General features: G+C 49.0%; 2 protein-coding genes across 8 annotated transcripts in view; one reads left to right on the forward strand and one right to left on the reverse strand.

Moving 5' to 3' along the window:
- The window catches only part of PAK5 (p21 (RAC1) activated kinase 5), a 116845-nt gene extending 108050 nt beyond the window's left edge, over positions 1-8795 (forward strand). For 5 of the 6 annotated variants that reach the window (XM_032103695.1, XM_032103699.1, XM_032103698.1 and 2 more), the window contains 2 exons: positions 943-1069; positions 3567-5853. In XM_032103695.1, coding sequence (XP_031959586.1) covers positions 943-1069; positions 3567-4094 — 655 coding nt within the window. In that variant the 3' untranslated portion in view covers positions 4095-5853. The other variant, XM_032103701.1, reaches the window with a different exon arrangement.
- A 3151-nt stretch (positions 8796-11946) lies between these two features.
- On the reverse strand, positions 11947-21983 carry LAMP5 (lysosomal associated membrane protein family member 5). 2 transcript variants are annotated; one of them, XR_004239172.1, is made up of 7 exons: positions 21677-21983; positions 21226-21398; positions 20890-21021; positions 20705-20810; positions 19085-19273; positions 12411-12953; positions 11947-12378 (listed from the first exon to the last, which is right to left on the reverse strand). XR_004239172.1 is itself a non-coding variant. In XM_032103706.1 (6 exons), exons 1-6 carry the CDS (start codon positions 21714-21716, stop codon positions 12775-12777), a joined length of 819 nt encoding a protein of 272 aa, XP_031959597.1. In that variant the 5' UTR covers positions 21717-21983; the 3' UTR covers positions 11947-12774. The 2 variants fall into 2 exon arrangements, 1 of the variants encoding a protein (XP_031959597.1); XM_032103706.1 differs by having other exon boundaries at positions 11947-12953.
- Between the last annotated feature and the right edge of the window lie 3463 nt (positions 21984-25446).

Here is a 25446-nt window from a genome sequence, read left to right on the forward strand (position 1 = left end):
TGCTCTTTGATCCTACCAAGAGTTGTAACACAGATGTTTTATTTTTTAGTGTTACCTTAGCTTATGTGCTGGAATAAATCACAATGTTGGAAGTATTTGCCAAACCATTAAAAGCTCTATCTTAGATGTGTCTGACAGAAGTTTAACAGCAAACAGATGTTCCCAGGGCACTACTTCTTAAGAGCTGTCATCTATTTTTTAACTCAAAATAGTCTTTTCTTTATCATTGGGGTGTTTTTTTTACATTGCATGACCTTCCCTCAAAGATTTTGCTAAAATACTGCAAATGGCACACAAAGTTAAAGCAGAAATTTCCATGGGTGTTTTACTGCTCAGGTAAAAGAGATGCTGGGGACATCAGCAATGGGACAGTGGCACCAGGGTGCACAGCCCATCCCAGGCATTGCACTGTAGCTGATAGAATGACCCCAGAATGGGGTTTTTCAACTGTGCACAGAATGAGAACTCTTGCTGCTTATTTTTCTGCTGAAATACCCAGAATATTTTTATAGAAGGCATAAAAGTGCTCTCAAAGAGCTACAACCCAGGGCCTGATGTTTTGCCTACAGAATTAAGGGTGTTTTTTCTCATATTTATTCCACGCCTGTTTCCATCCCAGTAGTGATTTGCCCTGCTTGGCAAGCAGTGAGCTTACTGTAAATAAGGCATTTCCGTGATTTCCCAGAGGGAAACAGGCTACAGCACATGGCACACTCGGCTTTTTTAGTGCTGCAGGGAGACTGATCCAGAGCTTCCTGCAGAGCTGATCCCCACTCCTCATCTCCCTTTTTTTGACAGAAATAGGACCAGAGATTCACCCCACAGAGCCACTGCCTAAAAGGTCTCCTGTATAGTGGTGTGAATAGGAAGTTGTGCCTCTCCACATCCCCTTTCCCCTGTCTTCCCCAACACTCAGCTGTTCTTTGCCCCTTGCTGTTGCAGGATGAACGAGGAGCAGATCGCCACGGTCTGTCTGTCCGTGCTGAGAGCCCTGTCCTACCTGCACAACCAGGGCGTCATCCACCGCGACATCAAGAGCGACTCCATCCTGCTCACCAGCGACGGCAGGGTGAGCACCCGGCCTTCCCAGCCCCCAGGGCTGCCAGGACAATACCTGTGCACAAAGTGGCACTGCCTGGAGAAAAAGAATCCAGGCAGGGGAAAGAATGGGGTGTGACCTGTGAATAATTTGAGAGCTGAATCTGAAAAACACAGGCCTGGTCTGGCCAGTGATTGACATCTGTGCTGCAGGCAGAGTCCTTGGGGAGGGATTGGAGCTGTCAGAAGGCGGTGGCAGAGGAAACCATGCAGCAAGGGTGATGATCAGGTGATGGGAGACCACCTTCTGGGCTGCACCACTCCTACTCTGATGCCTCTCAAAAAACACTTCCTTTTTACTATACTTAGTTCTGTACATGTGCTCTGCTTCTCCAAGCTGCTTAGGAGGCCAGCATCAATCTATGCAAATAGCAAATAATCTGCATTACTGCTGAAACCCTCCCCAGATGGTGAGAGTAGCTTTCACACTTCCAAGATGCTTGATGAAATCTGTCCCACGCTTCCATTTACTTGGATGAGATGGTGCTGCCCGTGACTTGCTGTGTCTTCGTGTTGTTAATGAGCAGAGGGAGAAGGGGACAAAATGCTGCACGTGACTTGCTCAGTAAACAAAATGTAGTTTGCACACAAAAAAATAAGGGTTGCTCCACTGGTAGTACACACCTGTCTAAGGCAAGATGTGGAGGGTTGGACTGAGCTCAAGAGCTTTGGTTTGGAAGCAGATCCAGACCTTCCCCTTCCAGAGGTAAAGCTCTTGGCTTCCCAGGCCTGGTCTGACTCTTTAGCCAAAGGCTTGTCTGTCTACTTTGATGCCCACTTCACCAAGGGAGAGGGAATTTCTTCCTGCAGCAGTCACAGGCTGCTCCTGTTAATCCTGTCAAGGAAAGAAAATCCCACGTGTGTAGGAGTTTCTCAGTTGTGATTTCAGTTCATGTTGCTGAAATAACATCTGATCTGCGCTCGGGATCTGCATACAGTGCCTCATTATACTCATTACTCCAGCCCTTATTATCTGCATTGCAGATTTCTTCATGGCTGTGTTGTGCAATTATCTTTTCTTAGAAAATCGTCGTCTTTTATGTACTCGAATGAGCAATAGATATGCAAAACCTCTTGTGCTCCCACAAAAGAAGACTGGGCTCTGCTTCCAAAATATGCATTATTTCTTCCATTCTTCATCGTGTAAACTGAAAAATACATTTAGCAGGGAGAACTTGGCTATTATTGGCATTGTTTTAGAAGTACCAACAATCATTTCATAATTCTGTTAAAAATAATACCCGTAACTTCTAAAAAAGTAATGTCTGTGCTGAATCCAAAAGAAAATAAGTGAGTGCTGACAGTGAGTCTACACAATGCAGGGATTTATGCAGCTTCCCACTCCACTTGTCTTGTTTGGGCTCACTTTGTATCCCCAGGCACTGATGGGATACACAGCCTGTGGACCCTGGGCATGGGTAACCACTGAACTGTGCAGTGATGGGTGTTAGGAAAATGTCCAGGAAGATCCCTTTGGTAGCTTCCAGGCCTCCAAGTAAGTACTCAGAGGGTTAAAAAAAATATTTTAGCCTTAAGAAACAAGCTGTTTCTGGAAGTGGGTGATGCCACCAATCCTCAGACCAGCTTGTTGTGGTTGGAGGTTGGAGGAATTTTCACCTTGGCATTGTACAGCGACAGGGAGGGGGAGGTGATAATTTTCCATAATTTTTGTTGTTAAAAAAAACTGTCATAAAAGTGTGAGCCAGGCACATGATGCAGCAAGAGCTGCTCTCTGGAGTGCTTGTGTATCCCATTATTTCTATTTCAGGTCACTGCCACAGCTACTCAAGGACAGTACTAATTCCTGAGTTCCCAAGCAAAGGGAACAGGTTAAGTCTTTTGCAAGGAGTCTTGTACCCTTCCCTGCCTTCTCCACCTTAGCTCTCCTGCTACACAGAGATGGCAGCTTCTTCAGTGATAGTCCACAGTGTGAGGTCCTGGGCTTGACAAACCATTGGAAGAGGTTTTATTTTCTGTGGGTGGTAAAAGGGAATGGGGGTGAATGCCACTTGTTTCCCACATTTTCTGGCAAACTCAGAGATTGTACAAACAAGGAGTGGGAGGGGTAATACACATATTCACTTGGAATATGTGTATTACTGGATATCACATGAACTACAAACATGGGGGTTCTATTTGGAATATTTTGTTTTCCTTCCATTTTTAAGTGTTACAAGCCATTTATCACCTCTGCATCCCTTGCTGGTGGAGAGGCAATGGGCTGTGACAGATGATACCAGGAATGAGCAGCTCTGCCACTCTCCTACATCTCCCCTTGCCTTCATTTTAATGAGCTGCATGTTCCCCAGGCTGTGCTCCCATCTCCAGACACTCCTTCAGAGCTGGGCTGCTGTCCTGTCCCAGGAAAACGCTGCAGCTCCAGCCCTGTCCCTCCGGCTGCAGCCTGAGGTGTGTCTTGGCAGAGTTTGCCTTGTTATTCAGGAGGGGCTTTTACTTCTTCTTTGCAGATAAAATTGTCCGACTTTGGGTTCTGCGCCCAAGTGTCAAAGGAGGTCCCCAGGAGGAAGTCCCTGGTTGGGACACCCTATTGGATGGCACCGGAGGTGATATCCCGCCTGCCCTATGGCACCGAGGTGAGCACAGCGGGCACTGCCAGAGGGGATATCCCAACTCCCTATGGCACCGAGGTGAGCACAGCGGGCACTGCCAGAGGGGATATCCCAACTCCCTGTGGCACCGAGGTGAGCACAGCGGGCACTGCCAGAGGGGATATCCCAACTCCCTATGGCACCGAGGTGAGCACAGCGGGCACTGCCAGAGGGGATATCCCAACTCCCTATGGCACCGAGGTGAGCACAGCGGGCACTGCCAGAGGGGATATCCCAGCCCCATGGAGCTCTGTCAGAGCTGTGCAGTTCGGAAGCACTTACACAGGTATGCTAAATAGCAGCAATTACGTTTGCCCCCGAGTGCTACATCTCGCCTGGTTTGAAAGTTATTTCCCCGAGATGAAGTCATTTAGCAACTCCATTTAGCGCTCTGAGCAGTGTAATGCCTTTACATACTTCGGTTTGGGGTGCTGTAGTAAAGGAAACTGGCCTCATTTGCGCATTGTGAGAGGCCCTGTGCTGCTCTTTAATATCAAGCCTGCAGGCTGGAGCTGCAGTCACAGGTGTGCACACCTGCATGTGCCAAACCAGCAGCCTCCTCACACGCCCTTCCTGCACAGCCCGGTCACATCAGCATTTGCATAGAGCCAGTCTGCTTTCATCCAGCTAAAGCCTGCCATTCCCTTCCTCTGCAGCAGTGCCCGCAGAATCACAGGTCCTGTAGGGTCCCAAACCCCAGGGCCAGCTGGGTGGGTTGCATTGCCACCCTCTCTGGTAGGATTGGTCTCCGCATGGGCTCATTCCTTGCAGTCATGGCTGTCATTAGCTGAGAGACGGGGGTAGGAAAACTGCCTCTGTGGGAGCTATTTCAAGCGCTGCCAAATGTTCTGAGGCAAAGTGCACATTTTTACTGGAAGCCTTCAGAGGAGTCCAGCAAAGTGTGGGCACCCGGCAGCTCTGCAGTGCCATACCCCATCCTTTAGGCTGCTGTGAGTCACGGCACTCCTGCCCTGCAAAGCCTGGGAAGAGCAATCCCCTGTGCTGCGCTCAGCCGTGACAGTGACTCACAGCGGGGACACGGCTGCCTTTGCTCCTCTGTGTGGGGACAGAGCTGCTGCCTGAGAGTGCTGAGAGGAACAGCTGCAGAGCTCGACCCTGCCAGGCAGACAGAGCCAGGAACACGGATATGTTTCCACACGGGTACACATATCCATACCTATATAGAGTGTAGGTATGTAGAAATACAGATACACACAGGGAAGGGGAGATGAGCTGAGCCAGGAGCTGCTCCATCCTCATGCTGCTCTGGCACGGCACAGCAAGAGCACCCTGCAGGCACTGCTCTGCACACTGCTCTGTGCTGCTGTAGGAGACATTCCAGGAATAATAGCATCAACTATTATTAGCCCATTAATAGCTCTGGGAGGATTAGAAAGTGGTTGAACTTAGGGCTACATTAAGTTTCCCCAACAGAAGGGAAAGAAAAAAAGGATTTAAAGCTAAAGGATAGTGTTGGCAAAAGAGCAAAAGCAGAATGAAGTGGCCTTGGCTGTATTTGGGCTGGCAAATGACAGGAATTACAGAGGATTGGGATTCTGGAGCAGCTCTGCAGCAGGCCAGAACTAAGAAAAAAAGTTGGGTTGGTTTTTTTTTTTTTTTGGAGCTGGAGCTGAATCACTTTCCAGAGTTCTTATATATTGTGTTACCTGTGCTGGCTGTAAACAGGCCTGGGTGTAGTGAGTGATTGCATTTGCCTTGGGGTCTTGAACGGAGTTCCTGTAGTCTTTAAGCTTCAGGGGAATAAAGTGATTTCACAGCTCTCCAGCAGCTGCAGAGCCAGCCTGGGGTTGGTGTTCAGTGGGTGCAAATCAGTGCAACTGGAATGCAGGGCAGCAAGACACAGCCTCTCCAAGGCACAGAGCTTCCAGTGGCCAGCACCTAAACCAGCTACAGACCCAGGTTTATAAATCCCTGCTAATCTATTTTGTCAAGGCACTCAGTGCTCCAGAGGAAAATCATGGTTGGCTGGTTAAAAAAGAAAGATGGATGGTGCTGGCTCTGCAGTCTGCTGGCTTAGACTGGCGGCAGACAGCAGCATGAGCTGGCTCTGGGGTTTGCATGGTCCCATGTGCTGAGCCTGTTGGCCCCCCTGCTCTGCCAGCAGTGTTCATGGCCCCTGTGTGTGTTCCAGGTGGACATCTGGTCCCTGGGCATCATGGTGATCGAGATGATTGATGGGGAACCCCCCTACTTCAACGAGCCACCGCTGCAGGCCATGCGCCGCATCCGGGACAACCTCCCACCCCGCGTGAAGGACATGCACAAGGTCAGGCTTCCTGTGGGGATCAGGGGTTTGCACAGTCAAGTCTTCAGGAACACTGCAGGCACACATCTGCATGCCCAAATGATAACTTAGATCTCTAAGGCCCCACCTTGAGCAGGGGATCCTACACAGGATTCCTGTGGAGAGGAAGTGAGGCCAAAGCCATTAGTCATGGCCTTGTTTCTGCCTGACTCTGGCTTTGCTTTTGCAGCCAGTGGTGGCAAAGGGAGCTAGGCAGAGCCTCATGCTCCCTGTGCTTCCCACCCTGCCCAGGGACCAGAGTACATCAGCTCATCGGCCCTGCTGCAGGTGGGTTGGTACATCCATGCCCTGTGCCAAAGCCTTTGGGCACCTCCCAGTTTGGGTGTTGTTTCCATCAGACCTGAGCCCTCAGCCTACCTTAATGCTTAATTGGGTACCCCAGTGGTACCCAAATACTTCAAACATTAGCAGCACATCAAAGACCCACAGCCCTTCAGCTCAGCACAGCTGTTGCCATAGGGAAGATCAGAGTGTCCCTTGTCTTCCCAAGAAACCAGCATGCACAGAGCTAGCCTAGCTGGAACTGGGTGTTTCTGTCCAGCCCTAATGCCAGTGTGGTGTTTCAGGTGTCCTCGGTCCTCCGGGGCTTCCTGGACTCGATGCTGGTGCGGGAGCCCTCGCAGAGAGCCACGGCACAGGAACTGCTGAGACACCCCTTTCTCAAACTGGCTGGGCCCCCCTCCTGCATTGTGCCCCTCATGAGGCAGCACAGGCATCGCTGAAGCTTTTTGGGAAGAGGTCAGTGCAGAGCCTGGCTCATGGCCATGTGGGAATGCCAGCAGTTGTGTGGGATCCGCAGGCAGGGAGGAGGAAAACCTTGTGAAGGAAACCAGCCCTGCGGAAATAACGTGGTGTTTAAAGAACCCCAAAGCCCAGGCAGTGCCCTCTGTGCTCCCTGTGTGCCAGGGACAGGGAGCAATCCCGGCCAGGCTCCCAGCACTGCTGTCTGCTGGGCCATCCAGGCAGAAGGCACCAAATGCCAACGTTGGAAAGGTAATTTTAGCAGAGGAGAGCACAGCCAGAGCGAAACACCAGAACTTTAGTGCAGGCTACAGCACTTCTGTTTTAGAAGAACACTTTTCTGACAAAACAAAGCACTTTTTATCTCAGTCAGAGCAGCGCAATGTATTTTGCAACAAGTTTGTAATTTTCTGTACAGTACGTTTTGATAACTTGCAGTACTTTGTCATGTAACTGTTGTGTTAGTTGAAGTAATAAGTGTAACTTAGCAAGAATTTGAGAAGATGAAGTTTCCTACTTTTTTAACCCTTTTGAAAACAGGAAAAAAAAAAAAAAAAAGAAACCACAACCACCTTTAGGAAGTTGTAAGGTTTTGCAGATTTCCCATGGGGTGAGGAGGGGGCTCATCCCGCCCTCACAGAAGCTGGAAGAGCAAAGGATCACTGATGCTGGTGGGAGCACCTGGCTTGGGGCACTGGGTGCCAGTGGCAGTCCCTGCTCTGCTGAGGGCCAGCTGTGGTCAGGGGCTCCCCTTTCCCCCCTTGGCCCAAGGGGCCTCCCAGGCCGGGGTGATCCCTCTTTTTTTCTGCCACCACACGGCCAGTTCTGCCACCACAGAAGCCTCCACTATTTCTGTCATGCTCTGGCAGTGGAGAGGGAGGGCAGGAGCCCCTCCTCCTATCCCAGCGGGATCCTGGAGTTCCAGCAGAGCTGGGGGATGGGAGGGGATGGGATGCGCTGCCAGGCGTTTGCCGTAGAGGAGAAGTCGTGCTGCTGTCTAGACCTTTCTGAATGTTGATGCGACAGTTGACTACTGCGGTACAATTTTGTGTTATTTGTTGGATGACTTTGCATGTTAACTGTAGGCCTAATAGATTTGCCTTTAAAATTTTTAGAAGTGCTTCATAATTATTTCAATGAGAAATTAATTTTATTTATTAATGATTAGTTGTTCTTAATTCTGTATAATACAAAAGCCATGTTTTTCAAGTTTGTTTTTTTTTTTCTTACTGACCTCATTTTATGGTATCTTTAAGAACCACAAAGCCAACTTTGTGAAAACACAGTTTCTTTCTTATTATGGAATTTCATAGTTAATAAATTAATTGTTATTTATTGTAGTAAATTATAACCAAACATCTAAACCTGGCAGGAGCTGTTGCTTAAAGATCTTCCTCTGGAAGAAAAGAGTTGCCAATAGTAAAGAAGCTCCTTTAGTTCTGCCCTTAACTTAAAGAGTATTTGGAGGGAGAGAAGAAATTTAAAAAAAGAGAGAAAAAAGGAGATGAAGATGATCTGGAACATGGAATAGATGTTCTTACATCTGTGTCTTATCCCCACTGCTCTCTCTTCCCAACCCTGTTTGCACATTCTAAGAAGACACTGAAGAAAATGTGTTTGGCTCCCGCCGCCCCACAGCTCCCGGAGCCCACCCGGCCGGGAGCAGCACCCACAGCCTCCCAGGGCTCTCTTTTGTAGTCTTGACAACTCAGGAAACCAGGCTGCACCAGTCCAGGCAATGGCATATGGCACAACTTAATACTAGCCACAAAATTAACTTTTTTAACCATCTTTGAATAAAAAAATGGGGTTGGTGGGGGTTTTTTCTTCAATATTCAGCACATTTTAGGCTGTACAAGTGAAGAATTTTCTGCAACTTTCTTATCATTAGATACTTTAAACAGTGTTCATTGAGTTTACTGAGAGTTTTGTCGATTTTGAAGGGGGTTTTTTGTGAACACCAGCTACTGGTGAGACAAATGCACATGCAAGTTAAATAAATTAATTAATAAACACTTTAAGTTTCAGTGTGGGGTTTTTTTTTACCATGCCTTTTTTCTAGTTTATAGATTTGACTCAGTCCCACAGTATTGGACCAAGCAGATAACAAGGAAAAAAAGTGTGTTCTTATATATCTATATGATACACATACATATATAAATAAATAGATACATGTATATAAACAGTGATTTATAGAGCTGCCTCAAGTGATTTCTAAGTGTCAGTGCATTTCCACCTTCCTTTCTCTGCCCCTTAAATAATCCCTTTCTTTTTTTGCCTTACACATCCCTAATTTTTAGCTCACAGCTGTTGATCTCTCACACCTACTGACAGCAATTCCTCCCCATTCCCCCAGTAGCATCAGTCAGCTGATGAATCTACAATGTTATTTGTAAGACTTGAAGATAGCAAATGAGGATTTATATTACTTTTGGGTGCTGACGTCAGTAAATACTTCAAAATACATTGAAAAAATGTAATGCCATCACCTAAAAACCAACAAACAAACAAGGCATGTTAAGAGCATCCAATCACTCAGAAGCTGAGGCTGTGCTCCAGGTATGGTGGGATATTCCAATGAAATATTCCCACCTGTCACTAAGGAATGATGGCTTTTTCTGAGCTCACAGCTCTAAAACTATTCCCAAATACTCATAGTAGCAGAGGCCAGGACATTTACTGACTATGTCAGCCCCCTCCTCAGCAATACATCAATAAATTATAATTAAAGTTCTAATCACAAGTACTCTGTAAGTCATTAGCAGCTGCTTTAGTAAGTGCTTAATTATTACAGGTTCTTACAGAGCTCAGTAGGGTGATAAGGTGTATTTATCCACCTTCTACTGCTGTGTTCATAAACATCTATAAAGCAAAGCTTTCAATTTGCAACTCACCCATAAAAAGTCATCAATGAATGAGAGCTAAATACAAAATTAAATCACAATAAAGTGCTGCCATCCTCAAGATGCTGCTGCAGCTTGACAGGCAGGAGGGAAGCTGGACATAATCTCTCTCATAAATAATTCTTCATAAATAGACTTGAAAAGCTTAAAGCAATGGAAAAATCAGGTCAATTTCAGTAAGTTTTGGCAAAAGGATGGAAAGAATTAAAAGACTTAAAGGGTTTTCACCCAAAACCGGAAATAACTTTTTTTTTTTTTTCAACCAAGATAATCAGTTTGGGACACGAACTCACCGACCTGAAATTATTGTTGCTTTTTCCTTTCTTCCCCAAAAAGGAAAAACATTTCAGTCCAACAAGAAACCAATATTTCCTGTCAGTTCAGAAAATCAAGAAATTAATTATTTTATTCCTGGAACTCCAGTCCCTAGTAGCTTACAGACACACTTGCCCCCTGAAGGTGATGCCAGGTGCTTCCTAAGGGAAACCCTCATCTGACATGAAAACCAGCAAATGTCCTTCAAGTTTGTGGGCACAGGACCTGCATCAGCTTCTGGGGGCGGGGGGGTTGTCCCCGTCCGCTGGCCACCACCTCAGTGCTCTGGCCAGTGCACAGGCACCAGGATCAGGCAAGGACAGTCTCTGTGAGTGCCCTGACAGGGTCAGTGCAGGGTGAATTAAAAACAGTTCACAGAGTCCACCATAAATGAGCCTTTTCTCCATCTTAAATCCACACAGCTGTTTGAGAGCATCTCCCTGTTACACCAGGCAGGTCTTGCTCACGGGTGCAACAGAAGAAGCAACGCCAAGGGACTGAGACCCACCAGCAGCTTTACCTGGACAAGGTACAGCCACCTCCCAGAGCAGCCTGGGAATGGTGTCCAGGCAGCAGCTTATCCCTGGCTACTGCCCATCCTGCACTAATACTCAGCAGCTCAGCCAAGCCCCAGGTTCTGCTGCCTTTTACAGCTCCATGTGAACCCCCTGAACATCCCCCTCTTCCAAGGGAGGAAGCCAGCCAGGTGGGAATACCCTCTTAGGGACCAGGATGGCTCCAGTTGGGTGCAATTTCTCCCATCATTTCCACAGCCACCTTGCCAGAATGTCCTATCCAGGAGATAAATGACAGTGGAGGGGCTCCTCTGGCATCTGCAGCTCAGCTGTTGGCTTCCTTTCTTTATTTAATCATTCTTTGGGATGTCACAGTAGCAGATGTGCCAGGCTGATGGGAGCTGGCCGGGAGAGCCCTCCTGGCCCCCGGGCAGACACGGGTGAGGCAGGACAAAGCTCCTCTCTATTAAGGATGAACCTTTAATCCTTTTATTCACCCTCCTGATACCTCTGGCTTTTTCTAACTGCCTCTAAAAGAACCTTTCTATTTCTTTGTTAATTATCAGCTCATTGTACACAGTGGCACTTGGTCAGCCTAAAGCTCACCTAAGACCCTTTCTCTGGAGTTTTAAAGGAAAAGGGCAAAGCCACAATCATCATTAGTGCCATAATTTTGCTTCTTGCATCCAAATGAGGAAACAGCTGAGCATAACATTGAAATGAGACCAGAAATAAGACAGGACTGAAGGAAGGCTTGTGTTGCATCCACCTTCATCAAAAAAACCCATACAGTTTGGAGGAAACTACAGCATTAAAAAACATTTAAGTAAGTTCCTTCTCTTGCCTTTTCCCAACATTGAAATTACTATTTTTCTTTGCTTGAGTTTTAAGCTGAAAGAAAACAGTCAAGCCTCTGTTTGAATTAAATCAGTTTAAGAGCAAGGAAGTATTTTCCATACCCTAAATTAAGACAAGGCCTGGACTAAATCCTGCTGAGGTTAACTCCAGAGCCAAGGGGAGTCAAAGGATTCAGTGGGAACTGGACGGTACCAGAATAAAACACATCACTGCCCACACAACACACGGGAAAAGCAACCAAGAGATAGAAGAATATTAGAAACAACCAACAAATCACAGAATACTGAACCACCACGTCTTCACCAAGCCATTTGCAGCAAAACCACTGCTGAAATAAATCCTACATGTAACATCCACTCAGATGATGTATTTGTGCTCCAATTCCATTTGGTACCATGGAGTGAGTACAAAGCATTACATCATTTCAAAATAAGAAGGCAAATCAAGTATTATATATATACATGTTTTAATTAATTTTAAAAATCACCTACATTTAAGGATAGATTTCAAGGGTTCCCTAATATTTTTCTGTTACATTAGATTAAACCTGAATAATCTGCATAGTAACTTTAACATTACTGTTTTCTTTTTCTCTTTTTTTTTTTTTGTTTTGTTGTGAAAATTATCAGTTGCAGGTAGCAATGTAACATCTCAACCACAATCACAATACGTGCAGGATGCCCAGCCAGAAGCATTTCTCAGTTGACTTGCAGTAGCACGGCACTTTATAACTTGTGTATCAATACTTTTTTTTTCTTTTTTTTTTTCTTTTTTAAGTTTAGTTCAGATGTGGCTCAAGAAGCAAAAACAAACTTTCTTCACTCAGTCTCAAGTGTGTGGGGTCAGCTCCACAGCTGTGATCTGCTCCATTGGAGTTTCTGACCTTCAATTTCTATTTTTTTTTTTTCAAAGCACACCTGCATTTGCCTCCATGTTTTCCTAACATAAGTGCAAACTTAAGGATGTGGTTTGAGTCCCTTCATTAGAGGGCCTGAATGAACCCTGTGCAATGGCTCTGTCTCCCAGCCCTGCTTCCTGCATGGACAGGAACGTGGAGGGCTGAATGCTCCAAAGGTGATGCAGGGGGAGGTAAGAATCTCTTGAGACGGGAAAAAGGGAAAAAATAAATAAAAAAGCTAATTCTGTTCCCAGTGTGAAACTCTGACATGTGAAGCATTTCTGTTTCCAGATGATCAGCCCAGCTGCTTAAGAAGGTATTCAAACCACCTACAGACACCGAGTCTCCTTACAGAGTCTGTTAAAGCCAAGCCTCAGCTTGAGTGTCTCCATGAAATACTCAGGATTAGGTGCTGTGAATACCATCTCTTGCCCCTCCAGAACCTTTCCTCGCCCACAGAAAAAAGTGCTTTTTCTACCTGATAAACACTCGGGTTGCTTGGTCCTGCTCCCTATCCCATGTGTTTGTACTGAGATCTGTCCCGAGGGATCTGCACCTGGCTGGCTGTCAGCTTGTGGTGGATGTGGTAAATGCCGAGGGTGACCACGATAACCAGCCCCAGGATCAGTCCCAGGATCAAGGGCAGGGTTTCTTCCAGCTGCTCCCTCTGGTCCACCGGGCACTTGTGTTCTGCAGAGAAAGAAAGAGGGGAAAGAGGGACGTGACTGAGACGCTGCCAGCCTGAGCTGCTGCCGCGGTGGCTCCCCAGACACGGCTCCACGCAGGACGGAGCGGCAGCAGCCGCCAGCGGAGCCCTGGGGAGAAAATCAATTGCTTTGGAGCAAGTGGAATCAGTCACAACGCAGGGATGCAGGGAGAGGCAACATCCATCAAACCAGCCCACGCACTGGAAAAACACTTTCATGCCCATAAGCTCAGCCCTCTCTGCCACACATCAATGGCCTTGTTGGGAATGGGGCGGCCAAAGCCTGGGTTTCCTGACTGACTGAAGGGCTGCTTTGTTGATTCAGTTATAGAGCCTGTAGAGGCCTCAGCATCAGTAAGTCTTTAATTCTGCACCAGAGTCACCCAGCACATCATTCAGAGATTTCCCCCCTATCTGCAATTTGGCAGAGGTCCAACAGCATCACTCCCCACTCTCTGTGAGCTCCCCACAAACACGGCCCTGGCAAAGCACAGGGTCACACAGCACCCCAGCACCCCACATGGTCCATCAAGTACAGCAAAGAAGGAGCAGAAGCAACATGAGCTGTGCCAGTGTTTTTCTCTCTGGCTGATGAGTCTGCCTTAGCCTAATAAACCGCTGGAAAATAGCGATACAATGGGAAAACACTTTTCTATTGAGCTTGGAAAGACCACTAAGGTCATGAAATGTGTTACACTGGTAATCCTGGCTCAGCTCTCTTACACTTCCCAGAGTCTACTGCAGGCCTGAGTGACAGGATCATGATGTACTTTTTTCTCCATAGGATTGTTGCTTCTCCATGCTGATGGACAGGCAGAGCCCATGCTGCTGAGATGGGGCTGCCAGGCTAAAAAGAAGAAAAATGCCTATTCTGGAGAAAAAATAAAAGGTTACATGATACAGGAAGAACAATTCTCTGGCTCATGTTCTTCATTGCACTAGAAATGTGCTGAAAACAATGACAAGTTTAAGGAAAAAAAACCTATGGAAAATAGAAAGGCTGTGTATTAGGTGAGTGAATACAAAGGGCACCATGAATTCCCCCCCTTGGTAAAGACTGTCCAGATGGGTTCCCTGGGCAGCTGATTGCAGAGATCTACAATAATCACGAAGAGCAAATGCTCCACAAATCTAACAGCATGTGGCAAAGAGCAGGAAAAACCCAGAGACCCCCAGGCCCAGGCAGGAGGTGACAGCAGGGACACTTCTCCAGTGGTGCCAGCACCTCCAGGAGCTTCACTGCGTCCTGGAGTACAGCCTCCTCCCAGCACCAGGCTCACAGCGATGCCATAAGGAAACATTTCAAGCTGTAAATGAGGTGAAACAAAAAAAAGCAAAAGTAAATGTAGTCTAACACAAAAGAATGTCCTTTTCAGTTCCAGTTGCTCACTGTTTCACCAGAGGAGTGATTAATCACCAGGACTGTGGTACAGGCGATTCAGCAATTGCTGCAATGCAGGGGTTTTGTTTGTTTGTAGTAAGGAGAATGGGGGGGAAAAATTCTGATTATTATTTAGCTCCCAAAATTGGGTTTCTAGTGCTCTGTGGAATGGTTCCCAGTTAAGGATATGAAGGCCTGAGCAGCTCATAGGGACACAGCCCAGGCTGAGCTGACTGCAGGAAAAGCCACGCACAGGGCAATGCTGTGGGGCCAGGGCTGCTCTGACCCCACTCCCCACTGGTACAAAGCAGCACCCTTCCCACGGGAAGGATCCATGCTCCAGGAGCTCCTGTGCACCCTCCCACATGGCCACAGACAGTGTGCTGAGGTGCCAATGAGCAGATCACAGTGGCTGGACACAGATTTTTGCTTTGGAAGTGGCTTAGCTTAAACCCTACAGAAGATGGAAAGAAACTGCTAGAAACCCAACTGAGAGGATTCCGCTGTGCTCAAACACACCAGGTTTGCCCGTGCACCTTTCCCTAAACAGGAACGATCCAGCATTTGCAGGAGAACGGGCTGGACGTGGGGGGCTGCAGCCAGTGGAGAAGGCAAAGCTAAAAGCACCAGTGCAGAGAACAGACCCAGCTCTGAAGCCCCACTTGTAACATTTGAATTGCACCAGCTTTTGCCAAAGCAAACCAGCTGCAGGGCACAAAACACACCAGAGGATGTGGCCGGAGCTCCGGGGTCCACAGAAAGCCATGGCTGTGTTTAAGTGTCTGTGTCATGACTCAAAAAGGTGTCAATTCTTGCAAGCAGCCAAAGAAGAGAGTTCTTTTTCCTGACACTTTTTAAAAGAGGATTAAAATAAAATTAAAAAATAAATAAAGCCAACAGGAAAAAAAAAGCCAAACAAATCTGTCAGTCTCCAGCAGCACAACCCCAAACCCAGCTGGACCTGCTGCACCTCCGCAGGCAGAGCAGCTGCCTCTGCCCTACCCACGCTTTCTCCTTGCTAGAAACATCCATTTTCTCCTTTTGGAGGAGACACCAAAGCCTGGGTTCTTTGGAGAATGTAGGGGTAATGGGAATGGGGTTGGGAGGACCCAGCACAAAAGCACTGGGAAGGGCTCAGCACAAACACATCTGCAGCAGAAGTGAGGCTCTCTGGGTGCTGACTGCTAGGAGGATGAATTTTCTATTTTAACATTAACATTAATATTAAACCACATAGTTTTATGACAAAAATATTTTCACATGGATAACAATGTACTTTAACGTTTTTACAGCATTTTTCACCCCAAGAATTCAAAGCAAAGGCACTGAGGTCCACAACACTGCAGGAAGGCAGGCAGGCAGCTGGTATCATTCCTGTCCATCAGCACAGGAAAAGGCAAAGGGGGAGCAGGAGGGGAGAAGGGTTTGCATAATGTCCATGGCAGACTAATTTGGACATTGAACCCCATCAAGTATGGGCAGGCTGATGCTTGACAAATGAAAGCATTGGGAACTGCTACGATTTCAAAATTAATGACCCTGCAGGAAAACAGCCCTCTCTCTCAAATTTTCCCCAGTATTTCACTCCAGGTCGCAGGGATCTCAGAATTTCCCAAATTGCTGGGATTTACCCTTAGTCCAGGGAAGCAAAAAGGTCCCTGATAAAAAGGGGAAAGTTCAGGTGATGCCGGGAGTTTTGCTGCATCCCGAACACGGCGGGGTCACCCCTTTGCCAGGGCGGTGTCACCCCCAGTCCCTGCCCCATGGAACCCCAACTGCCAACAGATACACAGGAGGTGTTTAGGTACATTCCTTACTGTTCCTTTGTGCTGTGCCTCCTCCCAGACTCGTGTACTGCCACAGTTTCTATGGTGAGTGCTCGTCCAATTCCAGTACCAGGCTGTGAAACCACCTAAGAGCTCATTTTCCTCTTCCAGAATCCTTCTGCAGAGCAAACACGGCAAAAAACCCAGCAAAAGGCACAGCGTCCTCCCGCCGGCACGAGCACGAGCCTGAGCATCAGCACAGCGATTGTCCAAAGGGGTGGAAAAACAGCCCAGCTGTGTCTGACATGACAAGATTTTTGAGATTTTGAGATTGGTGTTTATAAGTAAATAGCTTACCAAAAAAATTAAGAAAAGAAACATCAGGTGCTTTTTTAAAAGTGGCCACATAGTTTGGTTCAAAGGAATCTTGAGAAAATGTGGCCCTCAGCTGGGAGGTCTCAATTCACTCTGAGCCACCCCAGAGTCCCTAATTCTCAACTGTATCCCTTTGTATTTGTATTTTTCATCATATTGCTTTATATTCAGATATTTACCTATAAAATCAAAAGAGCTGACAGTTTCTCTGGAGTTCTTTTGTCAGTTTAAATCATCTCACACCCTCTTGAACCAGCTCTCATTTTACTCATCTTCTAAGCTGAAAAATATACACACAATTTCCCTATTAAAAAAAATTGGTGATCTCTGAATGAAAAAATTTTCTGTTGCTTCTGTATTGAAAAATAAAATTGCAAATATATATATATGGATTTGTGAAGGTTGAAAGCAGTGTCTTAAAAAAAAATAAAATACTCTAGCACATGAGTTTAAGCATTCAAAAAACCCAAAAACAATCCAATCGCTCTCTACAAGCTTTTTAACCTATCCCTGCCAGGACAGTGTCAGGACTAATGAAAAAACCTTTTCCCCATTTCTTTGTGGAAAAAGGGCCTCGATCCTCCTGCGTCTCAGCGATTCTTCTGCTCTAGCAGGTCTCTTTCTCTACTCTAAAATATTTTAAAATGTTCTGCAGCTTGTTCATAATTAATAGGAATTTTACCTAATGGGAAATTAATGAACCAAAAAGGAGAAGGCTAATTACTATAATTTAAGATTGGCAGTGATTCTCAGACCCCACAAAGGATCCCGTTTTGCCATGTGTGTGCCAAGGACGAGCTCGGCTGGTGGGGACATGCCGCTGGGAGAGCGGCAGAGCCCTGGATAGAGCTCCATTGATAAATCACCTCCCAGGATTTCTGACCACCCTCTCCAGGTGCTCTCTGCTGCTTAACTTCCAGTGGAATTCAACAAAAAGGAGTGTAATTGAATACTTAGAGCAACAACAACAAAAAACCCCATTGAGCTTAACAAAGAGAGAAGCCATGCTGTCCTCTGGAGGAGGAATTCCCTCCATGTGTTTAAAAACTGCTAAACCAACATCAACTCTTTGTGTCCTAGAGAAAAAAAACCACCCAACTACAGCAACAAAAAGAAAACAAAATAGAAACAAATTTACTGCCTGACAGAAATGAGCATATCATGAAAACAGCAGGTAGATTCCTTTGACAATGAGCTCTGAGTTTGGTTGTTTTAACTGGGAGCTCTCAGACTTCACAAATTTGGTATCACAGAGACACAGACTTGCATATTTTAAACATGCTGTTCTCAGCCTCTACGCTCTACCCACCCAAACCCTGAGTGCAGGAATCCTGGATCCACAGGAGAAAGGAGAGGGTAAACATACGCCAACAAAAAAAATTAAGCAAACTATTAGGATCTACTTTTTTCTCCCTGTAAATCTACGAAAAAATGTGGTACTACTTTGATACAAAAAAACTCTGCCCACAGAGAAAACCTACTCAGTGTTACACTGGCCTTGCCATGAGTAATTCAACCACGCAGAGCTCTTCCAGAACCAGCACATGCAACAGCATGAATTTACTACATCAGTCAGAGGATGCAAGTCGTGAGTGCAACCACTCAGCTCTGCAGTCACTGCTGGCTTTTATTGTGTTCCAAAATATTTCCCACATGCAAAATAATAAAGCTTCACAATTTTAATGCTAGCTTCAATACCACCATTTTCTAACTCATTATTAAAAGAGTTGGCTATTATACACTTTATTTGCACCTGGTTACAACAAAGGGCTTGACTAATTGTAGTGCTAAGGCAGCACTATGAGATGGGACTGGTCTCACCTAATCCAGATGAGCATGTTTACACTGCCTCATTCAACCTGATGAGAAAGCCAAGGGGGAGCCAGGGACAAGGAGCACCGTGGGTTCCCCAGGACGAAGGAAGCTAAAACTGCAAGAATCCTGTCCCACAGCAGCATAGCTGCTGACTCCAGTGCAACCCTTTGACACAAACAGCATGTTTCACCTAAGGTTTTCTTTTATCCACCACGGATGTTGGAGAATTCCAGAAAAGGAATGGCATCCCGTGTTTTTGGTGCTCGAGTAGCCTCACTGAAGTCCCTGTTACGCTTCCTTCACCCTCACAACGAGCGTTAATCAAACTGAAGCCAGGAACATGCACCCCCAGTGTCTTTTGCCACTGCAGCCCCAAGCTTTCTTTCAGTGTGCAGCAGCCCTAAGAAGACCCTGGGGCTGTGCTGAAGCATTTTTGTGCTGCAGAGGAGACACCTCAGCCTCACAGGACTCCCCAGGGATGCTGCATTGGGGCTTGCTGGCAATCTGACTCTACAAGTCCTTACAGAAGCCAACATACATACAATGAGATAGCCCTCGTTTTGGTAGCTGGGCTGAATTTGAAAAACCTTTTTGGGGACCACAGAGGCAAGGAATGGGCTGGAGGGACTGCAGGGAGCACTGGTAACAGGCTGGAATGAGGGGAAGGTTGCTCCGTAAAAGGTGGGACCCAAATTCCTTCAGTACATTGCAACATCCCCAAAGGCTGCAGCAGCATCAGCACCTCGGGAATGCAGTACATGCCTTTCCTGCTCCTTACCTTCACTGAAGACAAAATCCGCAGGGATGTCGAAGGGCTGGAGCCGCACTTCCGACAGCAGGAGCTGCACAGACTTCTGGTGGTCGCTGGAGACGAGGGAGATGGTCTGCTGCGCCTGGCACTCGTAGGACCGCCCGGCGGGGGTCACCAGGGCTGAGAGCCGGTGCGAGCTGGCCGTGTGCTTCCCGGCTGGCCAGGGGACACAGACAGGTCAGGCCCCGGCCCCAGGCACTGCGGGGCCTCCATGAACAGAGGCAATGAACCGAACGGGTGGGTGACGCGGCTGGGGTGCAATGCGGCAGCAGCCCAGCTGCTCCTGGAGTGTCCTCCCGGGGGGGACCCTGCTTTTGGTGTGACACCCCACACAGCCAGGGCAGGTCCCACACCGGGATTGCCTCCTGCAAGCAGGAACACACGGCTGCAGCACACGGTCCTGCGGCACAAAGGGCAGAGCTGGCTCTGCTGCCACCAGCTCCGCTCCTGTCACAGCACCTGGAGTCCACAATGTCGGAGAAATGGTTCCCGTTTGTACAGACTCAGGGTTCAGCCTGGGACTGTGCTGATACTCCCTACGTTTGGGAAACAACCATTTCTGCGGATGCACTTGGGCTCTCAGTCCAGGTGGGAAGGAGCAGTGCCATCGGGGACCACACACACCACAAAGCAAGACAGGCCATAAAACCTTTCCTGAAAATATAACATGACCATTTCACCCAAGTATAAATTATGAGAAAATATTTTCCCATCACACCAAGCTTGTTTTACAAGCAAAGGCCAAATGTGGCTGAGCCAGGTGGAATGAGGAATATCTTCCACCTCCTGCTCTTCTGCAGCCCTTTGTTCCCCTCCAGCAGCACAAAAAGGCAATCAGTACCTCGCATTGGCAGGGGTTGATGAGGCACGGCCACCACTGTGTTTTGGGGACTCAAACAGTGGAAACACCAGTGGAAAAAACAGCCCCAAAACCAGTGTGTCTTATGGCAACAACCCTAAACACCCTATTCGCTAGAGTTGGAAAATCCTGAGGGAGAATGATTTGCAAACGACAGTATTTCATTTTTCAATTCAAGGCAACACATTTCTGAGCAGAAATGAAATAAAAACAAAATGAAAGCCAAAAGAATGGAAACCCAGAGAGAAAAGAGGAGGCTGCTGGTTGTGGAGGCGTATAGGGGTATGATACTGATGTCAATCTCAGTTATCTTGGGAAACTGCTGCTTTCCCACCTATTCAACCACCATTAGGATTAACCTTAAAACCAATCTCCCACAGGAAAGGAAACAAGCTTTTTCCAGCCCAGGTGTCTCTCCCTGCCCCATCCCCTCAGGCCCTGGGTCCCACACGACAGCCCGGGCAGCGCAGCAAACGGGCAGAGCTGGGCTCTCCCTCCCACGGCAACCGCGGTGATTAAAACCAAGGAAAAAACAATGAAGAAAAAAAAAAATAATAATACGCGGTTTAAAGCCGGCAGCTAGTCCGGGCTTTGTCGGGTGTGTTTGTGGTTTCCTTTTTCCCCTAAGCTGAATTTAGCAAGTAGCCCGGGGGTGCTCCCCTCCCAGCCCAGCATCACGCTCGCTCGCCCTCCGGGATCTGCCTTAAATCCCGACTTCGGGCGCTTACGACTGACGGCATCCTTGAAGTAGGTGCGCTCGGAGGTGTCGTAGGTGAACTGGATCCGGCTGAGCCTCCAGGACGCCTCCGGCCCCCGGGACGTGTTGTGCCCCTCCTGGCGAGACAGAGCTAGTCAGGACCCCGCGAAGCCGCCGCGTCCCCGCCCCAGCTCCCGGCGTGCAGGGAGCCCATACCTTCAGGAAGGATAGTTTGAGGGTGTACGCTTGGTCCAGCCACGAGAGCTCCAGCTCCGACTCGTTCATGCCGCACTTGCCCTTCATCTCGGCACCCCGCGACAGCGGGATATCGGCTTGCTCCGTGATCAGCTGCAAGCAAGGAGCGGAGCTCAGTGAGGCGACCCCCGGGTCCCCCTGGGCGTCCCCGGGCCCCCCACTGCCCCGGCTGAAAATCCTCGGAGGGGATAAAGGACTTTCCAAAAGTACCTGCGGATGCGTGTGTGTGCCCCCCCCTGCCATCCCCCGTCCTGCCGGAGCCCCCGACCCGCCGGGCCGCCCTCGGCCCCCACTCACATCCACATAATTGCTGGCCCACACGTCATAGGGGACGATAAACTTGGCGGCGAATTCGGCCATGAGACACGTCGTCCGGTTTTCCCGCACCACGAAGATGTCCTTCTCGGGGTTAGGGGAGAGCCCGGAGAGATTTTCAACTTCTTGCTCGGCGGCCAGGCGAGCCGCGGCGTCTGCGGGCACAGCGGGACTAAGAGCCGGCAGCCCCCGGCCCGGCGCCCCGAGCCTGTGCCGCCCACCCTAACACCCCCCGCCACCCCCGAGCCCGCTGGAGTAAGCGACTCTATCGCGACGGGGCTTCCCTGTCGCGACAGAGCAGGTGAAGGAGATGAGGCAGCCAGTGGCGGTGATGCGGGACCGGTGCCGTGACAGCGCCGAGTTTGTGTCAGCGCCAGCGGCTGCCTCGTCGCGACACGGCTCCGTGTCGCGACTCGCCACCCCAGGTACTCACGCAAGATGAAAAGCAGCCCTGGGAGGCGCCCCCCGGCCATCCTCCCTGCTCGGTCCCGGCGTGGCCGCGGCTGCTGCAGCTGTTCCTTCGAAAGGTCCGCTCCGGAGAAAAGAAAAAAAAAAAAATTAAAACAAAAAGGATGAAAAAAAAGCCGCACACCTCGTTTCTCAGGAGCCGCACAGGCTGCAAAAGCACACTGCTGCGGAGTGGCGGGGAGGAGGGACGGGGAAAGTGTGTGGGTGTGCGAGGAGGAGGGGAGATTGCCGGCGGAGCTGATGGAGCGCCCACGCCGAGGAACGGGGCGGGCGTACGCGTAGCCGGGCGGGGAGGCGGGAAGGAGGGATTCCCCCCCTCCGGCGCCCCGCCGCACCCGCGGAGGGGCTGCCGGGGATCCCCTGCGGGGACCTCGGGCCGCCCGTCGTGGCGCTGGAGCCCAGCGGGTCTCCCGCCGAGCGCTCCCGCTCCCCCGGCACGGTCGGCGCTGGGAGCGGGGCCGGGATCCCTTCGCCCCGGGGTCGCGCCGTCCATCGCTGCCGGAGAGGCCGGGGGGTGGAGGAGGGGATATCTATTCCAGCGCCGGCTGCTCACTGAGCGTCACTAATTTCGGTGAAGGCGAACAGCTGCTCCGCGTGTTAATTCAGGAAGAAACGTGCAGCTATTTTTGTGTGGCAAGGTCAGAAGCAAACCCGCCTCCTTCTGTGAACGGCCATCGACACACCTGAGCTCTAAGATGTCGTGACAAACCACAACACGCATCGTAACATAAAACCCAACAGGCCCAGCCAGGTGCATTAAAACAGAAACAACATCGGCCGTGCCTGTGCGGGGCGTTTTTGAGGGGAGACAGGCAGGAGGTCACACCTGGGGTGCACTTCGGAGGTGGGACAGGTGCCAGCTGAGCCAGGGCACTCGGGGGTTTGTCCCTGCCCCTCTCAGGTGGGACAGGTGCCAGCTGAGCCAGGGCACTCGGGGGTTTGTTCCTAGCCGGGTCAAGGATGCGGGAGAGCGAGGCCCGGCGCTGCGAGGCGGGGTGAGAGCAGAGCGCACCCCTTCCCTGGGCAGGGAGGGCTGCCCGCCCCCTGCCCTGCCCGGGGGCCCTCAAGTCCCCGTCAGCCCAGCGCCTCCCTCGCTCTCAGCCCGGGGCAGGGGCGGCAGGCTAGCGGCAGCGGGGCTGCGGGAGGAGCGGGTGTTCCCAGCCCGGAGCGCCGGCTGCGCTGCCGCTCCCTGCCCGGCTGCGAGGTGGGAGCGCGGCCGACTCCCGCGCTGCTCCCTCACTCCGGCTGGTGCGACGTTGAAATATTTCTTCCCACCTCTCATCGGGACCTTTTCTTGGAGCTTTAACGCGCTGCCACTCTCGCCCCGGGACCAGGAGCACATCCAAATATTTGCGATTTACAGCGACACCAGTCCCAGGAGCAGCGGGGATGAGGAGCCCTACACTGAGGATGTTTTTTTGGTAAAAAGCCAAAGGAACAGCAGCGATCCGTGATGGCATTACGTGGATTCACTACCAGTTCACATTTCTAGTTCAGGAAAAGGCATCTAGAGGAAACGGTCCAGGGTTTTGCAAAACAAGATACTGCAAGGTGAGTTTTGATTGTAGGCAGCTGCCCTTTCTCTGCCAGGGCACACAAGTGCAGAGAGGAGCTTTCTTGCTGGGAAATGGCTTTTTTAAATAATAAAAGCTGATACTGAAGGAACATACTGATTTTTGTAACTGTAATGTTGAAATTCCTTTCCTACTTTCTTTAACTATTAAATATATTCTGACCATTTCCTCTCTCTCCTGTTTCTTGATAAAAAGCCATTCCTGCACACCCCCCAATAGAGTCAGATTGTGTCGGCTGTGATACAGGATTAACCTATGGATAATAATTTCAGGGAACTATACAAAGGAAAAAACACCATCTTCTATAAAATATAACTTTGACTGTAACAGGCTGTATTTCTGTGGTGATTTTTGTGCCTGGCTTCCTCAGGTCCTACACTGATGAGCTCAGTGTTTAACTACCCTTTATTTCCCCCTCTAGTCCACTATTTCATTGGAAATTTTGAGGCTTTTGGCTTTTTGAGGCTTCTAGGTGGATTCCAAGCCCTGAAATACACGATCCTGAGCAGCTGCCCATGCATCCAGCCTGTGCAAGAGGGTCTAGGGAGCAGCTCAGAGAGAGCAGCTGCACTGAAGACAGGGGAAAGGCTGACCCACAGCTCCACGGCACAGAACCGTGCTCCCCCAGCTGCACAGTACAACAACAAAGCCTTCAGCTCCAGTGACAATTGCCACTTCCAGCCTGCAGAGCCGCATTCATCCTGCTCTCTGTGGCACAAAAAGGGAAAGGCCTAAGATTTTCTAGCACGGAACAACCCCCAAAACACTGACAGAGCAGAAAGGTCTCACCTGAGGGAGCCAGTGCAGCATCAGCCACCCTGAAATGCTGTCACCAGGGACAGTTTATGGTCCCAGTCGAGACCACCTGGAAGCAGCCCTGCCATCTGCCCTTACCCCCAGCTCCGGAGACTGCCTGGGTATCTCTGAAGGCTGAACCCCCTTGCTACCCCCAATGACCAGACGTAACAACTCTTACCAGCCTCCTCGAAGGAGCACACAGCACGGTGACAGCCAGGACCACTGCTGGCACATCCAGCAGGAACGGGGCTTTCCAGCTGATTGTGTTTGCCTCTTGCAGCTGGTGTCACAGGCAGCCCCTGGGCGACAGCACCTGAAGTCTGCAAGGAAATCAGCCCCTGAAGGGTATTTTGGGTCTCTGGAGATACAGCTTAACTGCACTCAGGTGGTACAGGGGTTAAATATGCCCCCACCTGGAAACAGTCAAGTTAATGACCAACCCCCAAATTACTGGAAGTGAAAGAACAGCAGGCTGCCTGTTGAGGCCAGGGTGTCATGACCCTCCCCATCACAGCTAAGCTGAATTTATCTGACGAGGTTCAGAAAGGAAGAATCTGCCACTTCCCTCAATGAAATTTCACTGAAGTGAAATCCATCACCCTGGCAGGCAATGACATTTTAAACTGCTTTAACTCAGTATCAATGTTCAAATTGATTAGCCTATTTCATCTCAATGGAAATTCTCACCTCATTACATTAGCGGCCAAACTTCAAATAATTTTTGAATCAAATACTACTTAAACAGTATTTCAAAACACTTAACTGATGAAATTCATCACTTACTTTCAAATTACTGCCTGCATTTTATGCTAAATTGTCAGCGGATGAAATACATATCCATGTGGGGAGCTGAGCGTGGGAGCTGACGTTTCCTACTTGGCCATTTCACAGAAGCCCATTTTTCTCTCTGAATTGATGGATGAGCAGGGAGCACAGACTCAAGACAGAGGCTCTGGACAGTATTTTCTAGCCTTCCAAAAACCTGTGTTTTCCCCTGAGGGCTGGAATGCTCACCAAGGAATTAAATAGGCAAGTTTCATCTCCCTTGGAGAGGGCCGTGGGCTGAACCCAAGCCCTGCATTCCCAGTGGTTTCTTTAACAGGTAGTGCAGGGTTTTCCAGCCATGCTCTAAGTGAGCCTAAGATGCTTCACCAGCCAGTTCCCTCCATACCTAGTCTGTCATTTGCTTCTCCTTGCAGGCTAGAAGCCACTGCAGTAGGCAACAGTATGAAATTCCAGCTCACAGCACTGTCTCCACCAGCTGTGTTTTAGAGGACATTTTTAATTGAAGGAAAAATCATAATAAAAGTCCTGTGCAGCATGCTCTGGAAACACTTTTGCTCCCAGCTCCATCCAGCACTTG

This window comes from Corvus moneduloides, chromosome 3 (genome assembly GCF_009650955.1).
Source record: "Corvus moneduloides isolate bCorMon1 chromosome 3, bCorMon1.pri, whole genome shotgun sequence".
Taxonomy (NCBI): Eukaryota; Metazoa; Chordata; class Aves; order Passeriformes; family Corvidae; genus Corvus; species Corvus moneduloides.

Coding starts and splice junctions, on each gene's coding strand:
- LAMP5 (XM_032103706.1), bottom strand. CDS start 21,716: ATGGCCGGGGGGCGCCTCCCAGGGCTGCTTTTCATCTTGC. Junction 21,399..21,676: donor AGGGCTGCTTTTCATCTTGC/GTGAGTACCTGG, acceptor CTGTGCCCGCAG/ACGCCGCGGCTCGCCTGGCC. Junction 12,954..19,084: donor GGATTTTGTCTTCAGTGAAG/GTAAGGAGCAGG, acceptor CTTTCTCTGCAG/AACACAAGTGCCCGGTGGAC.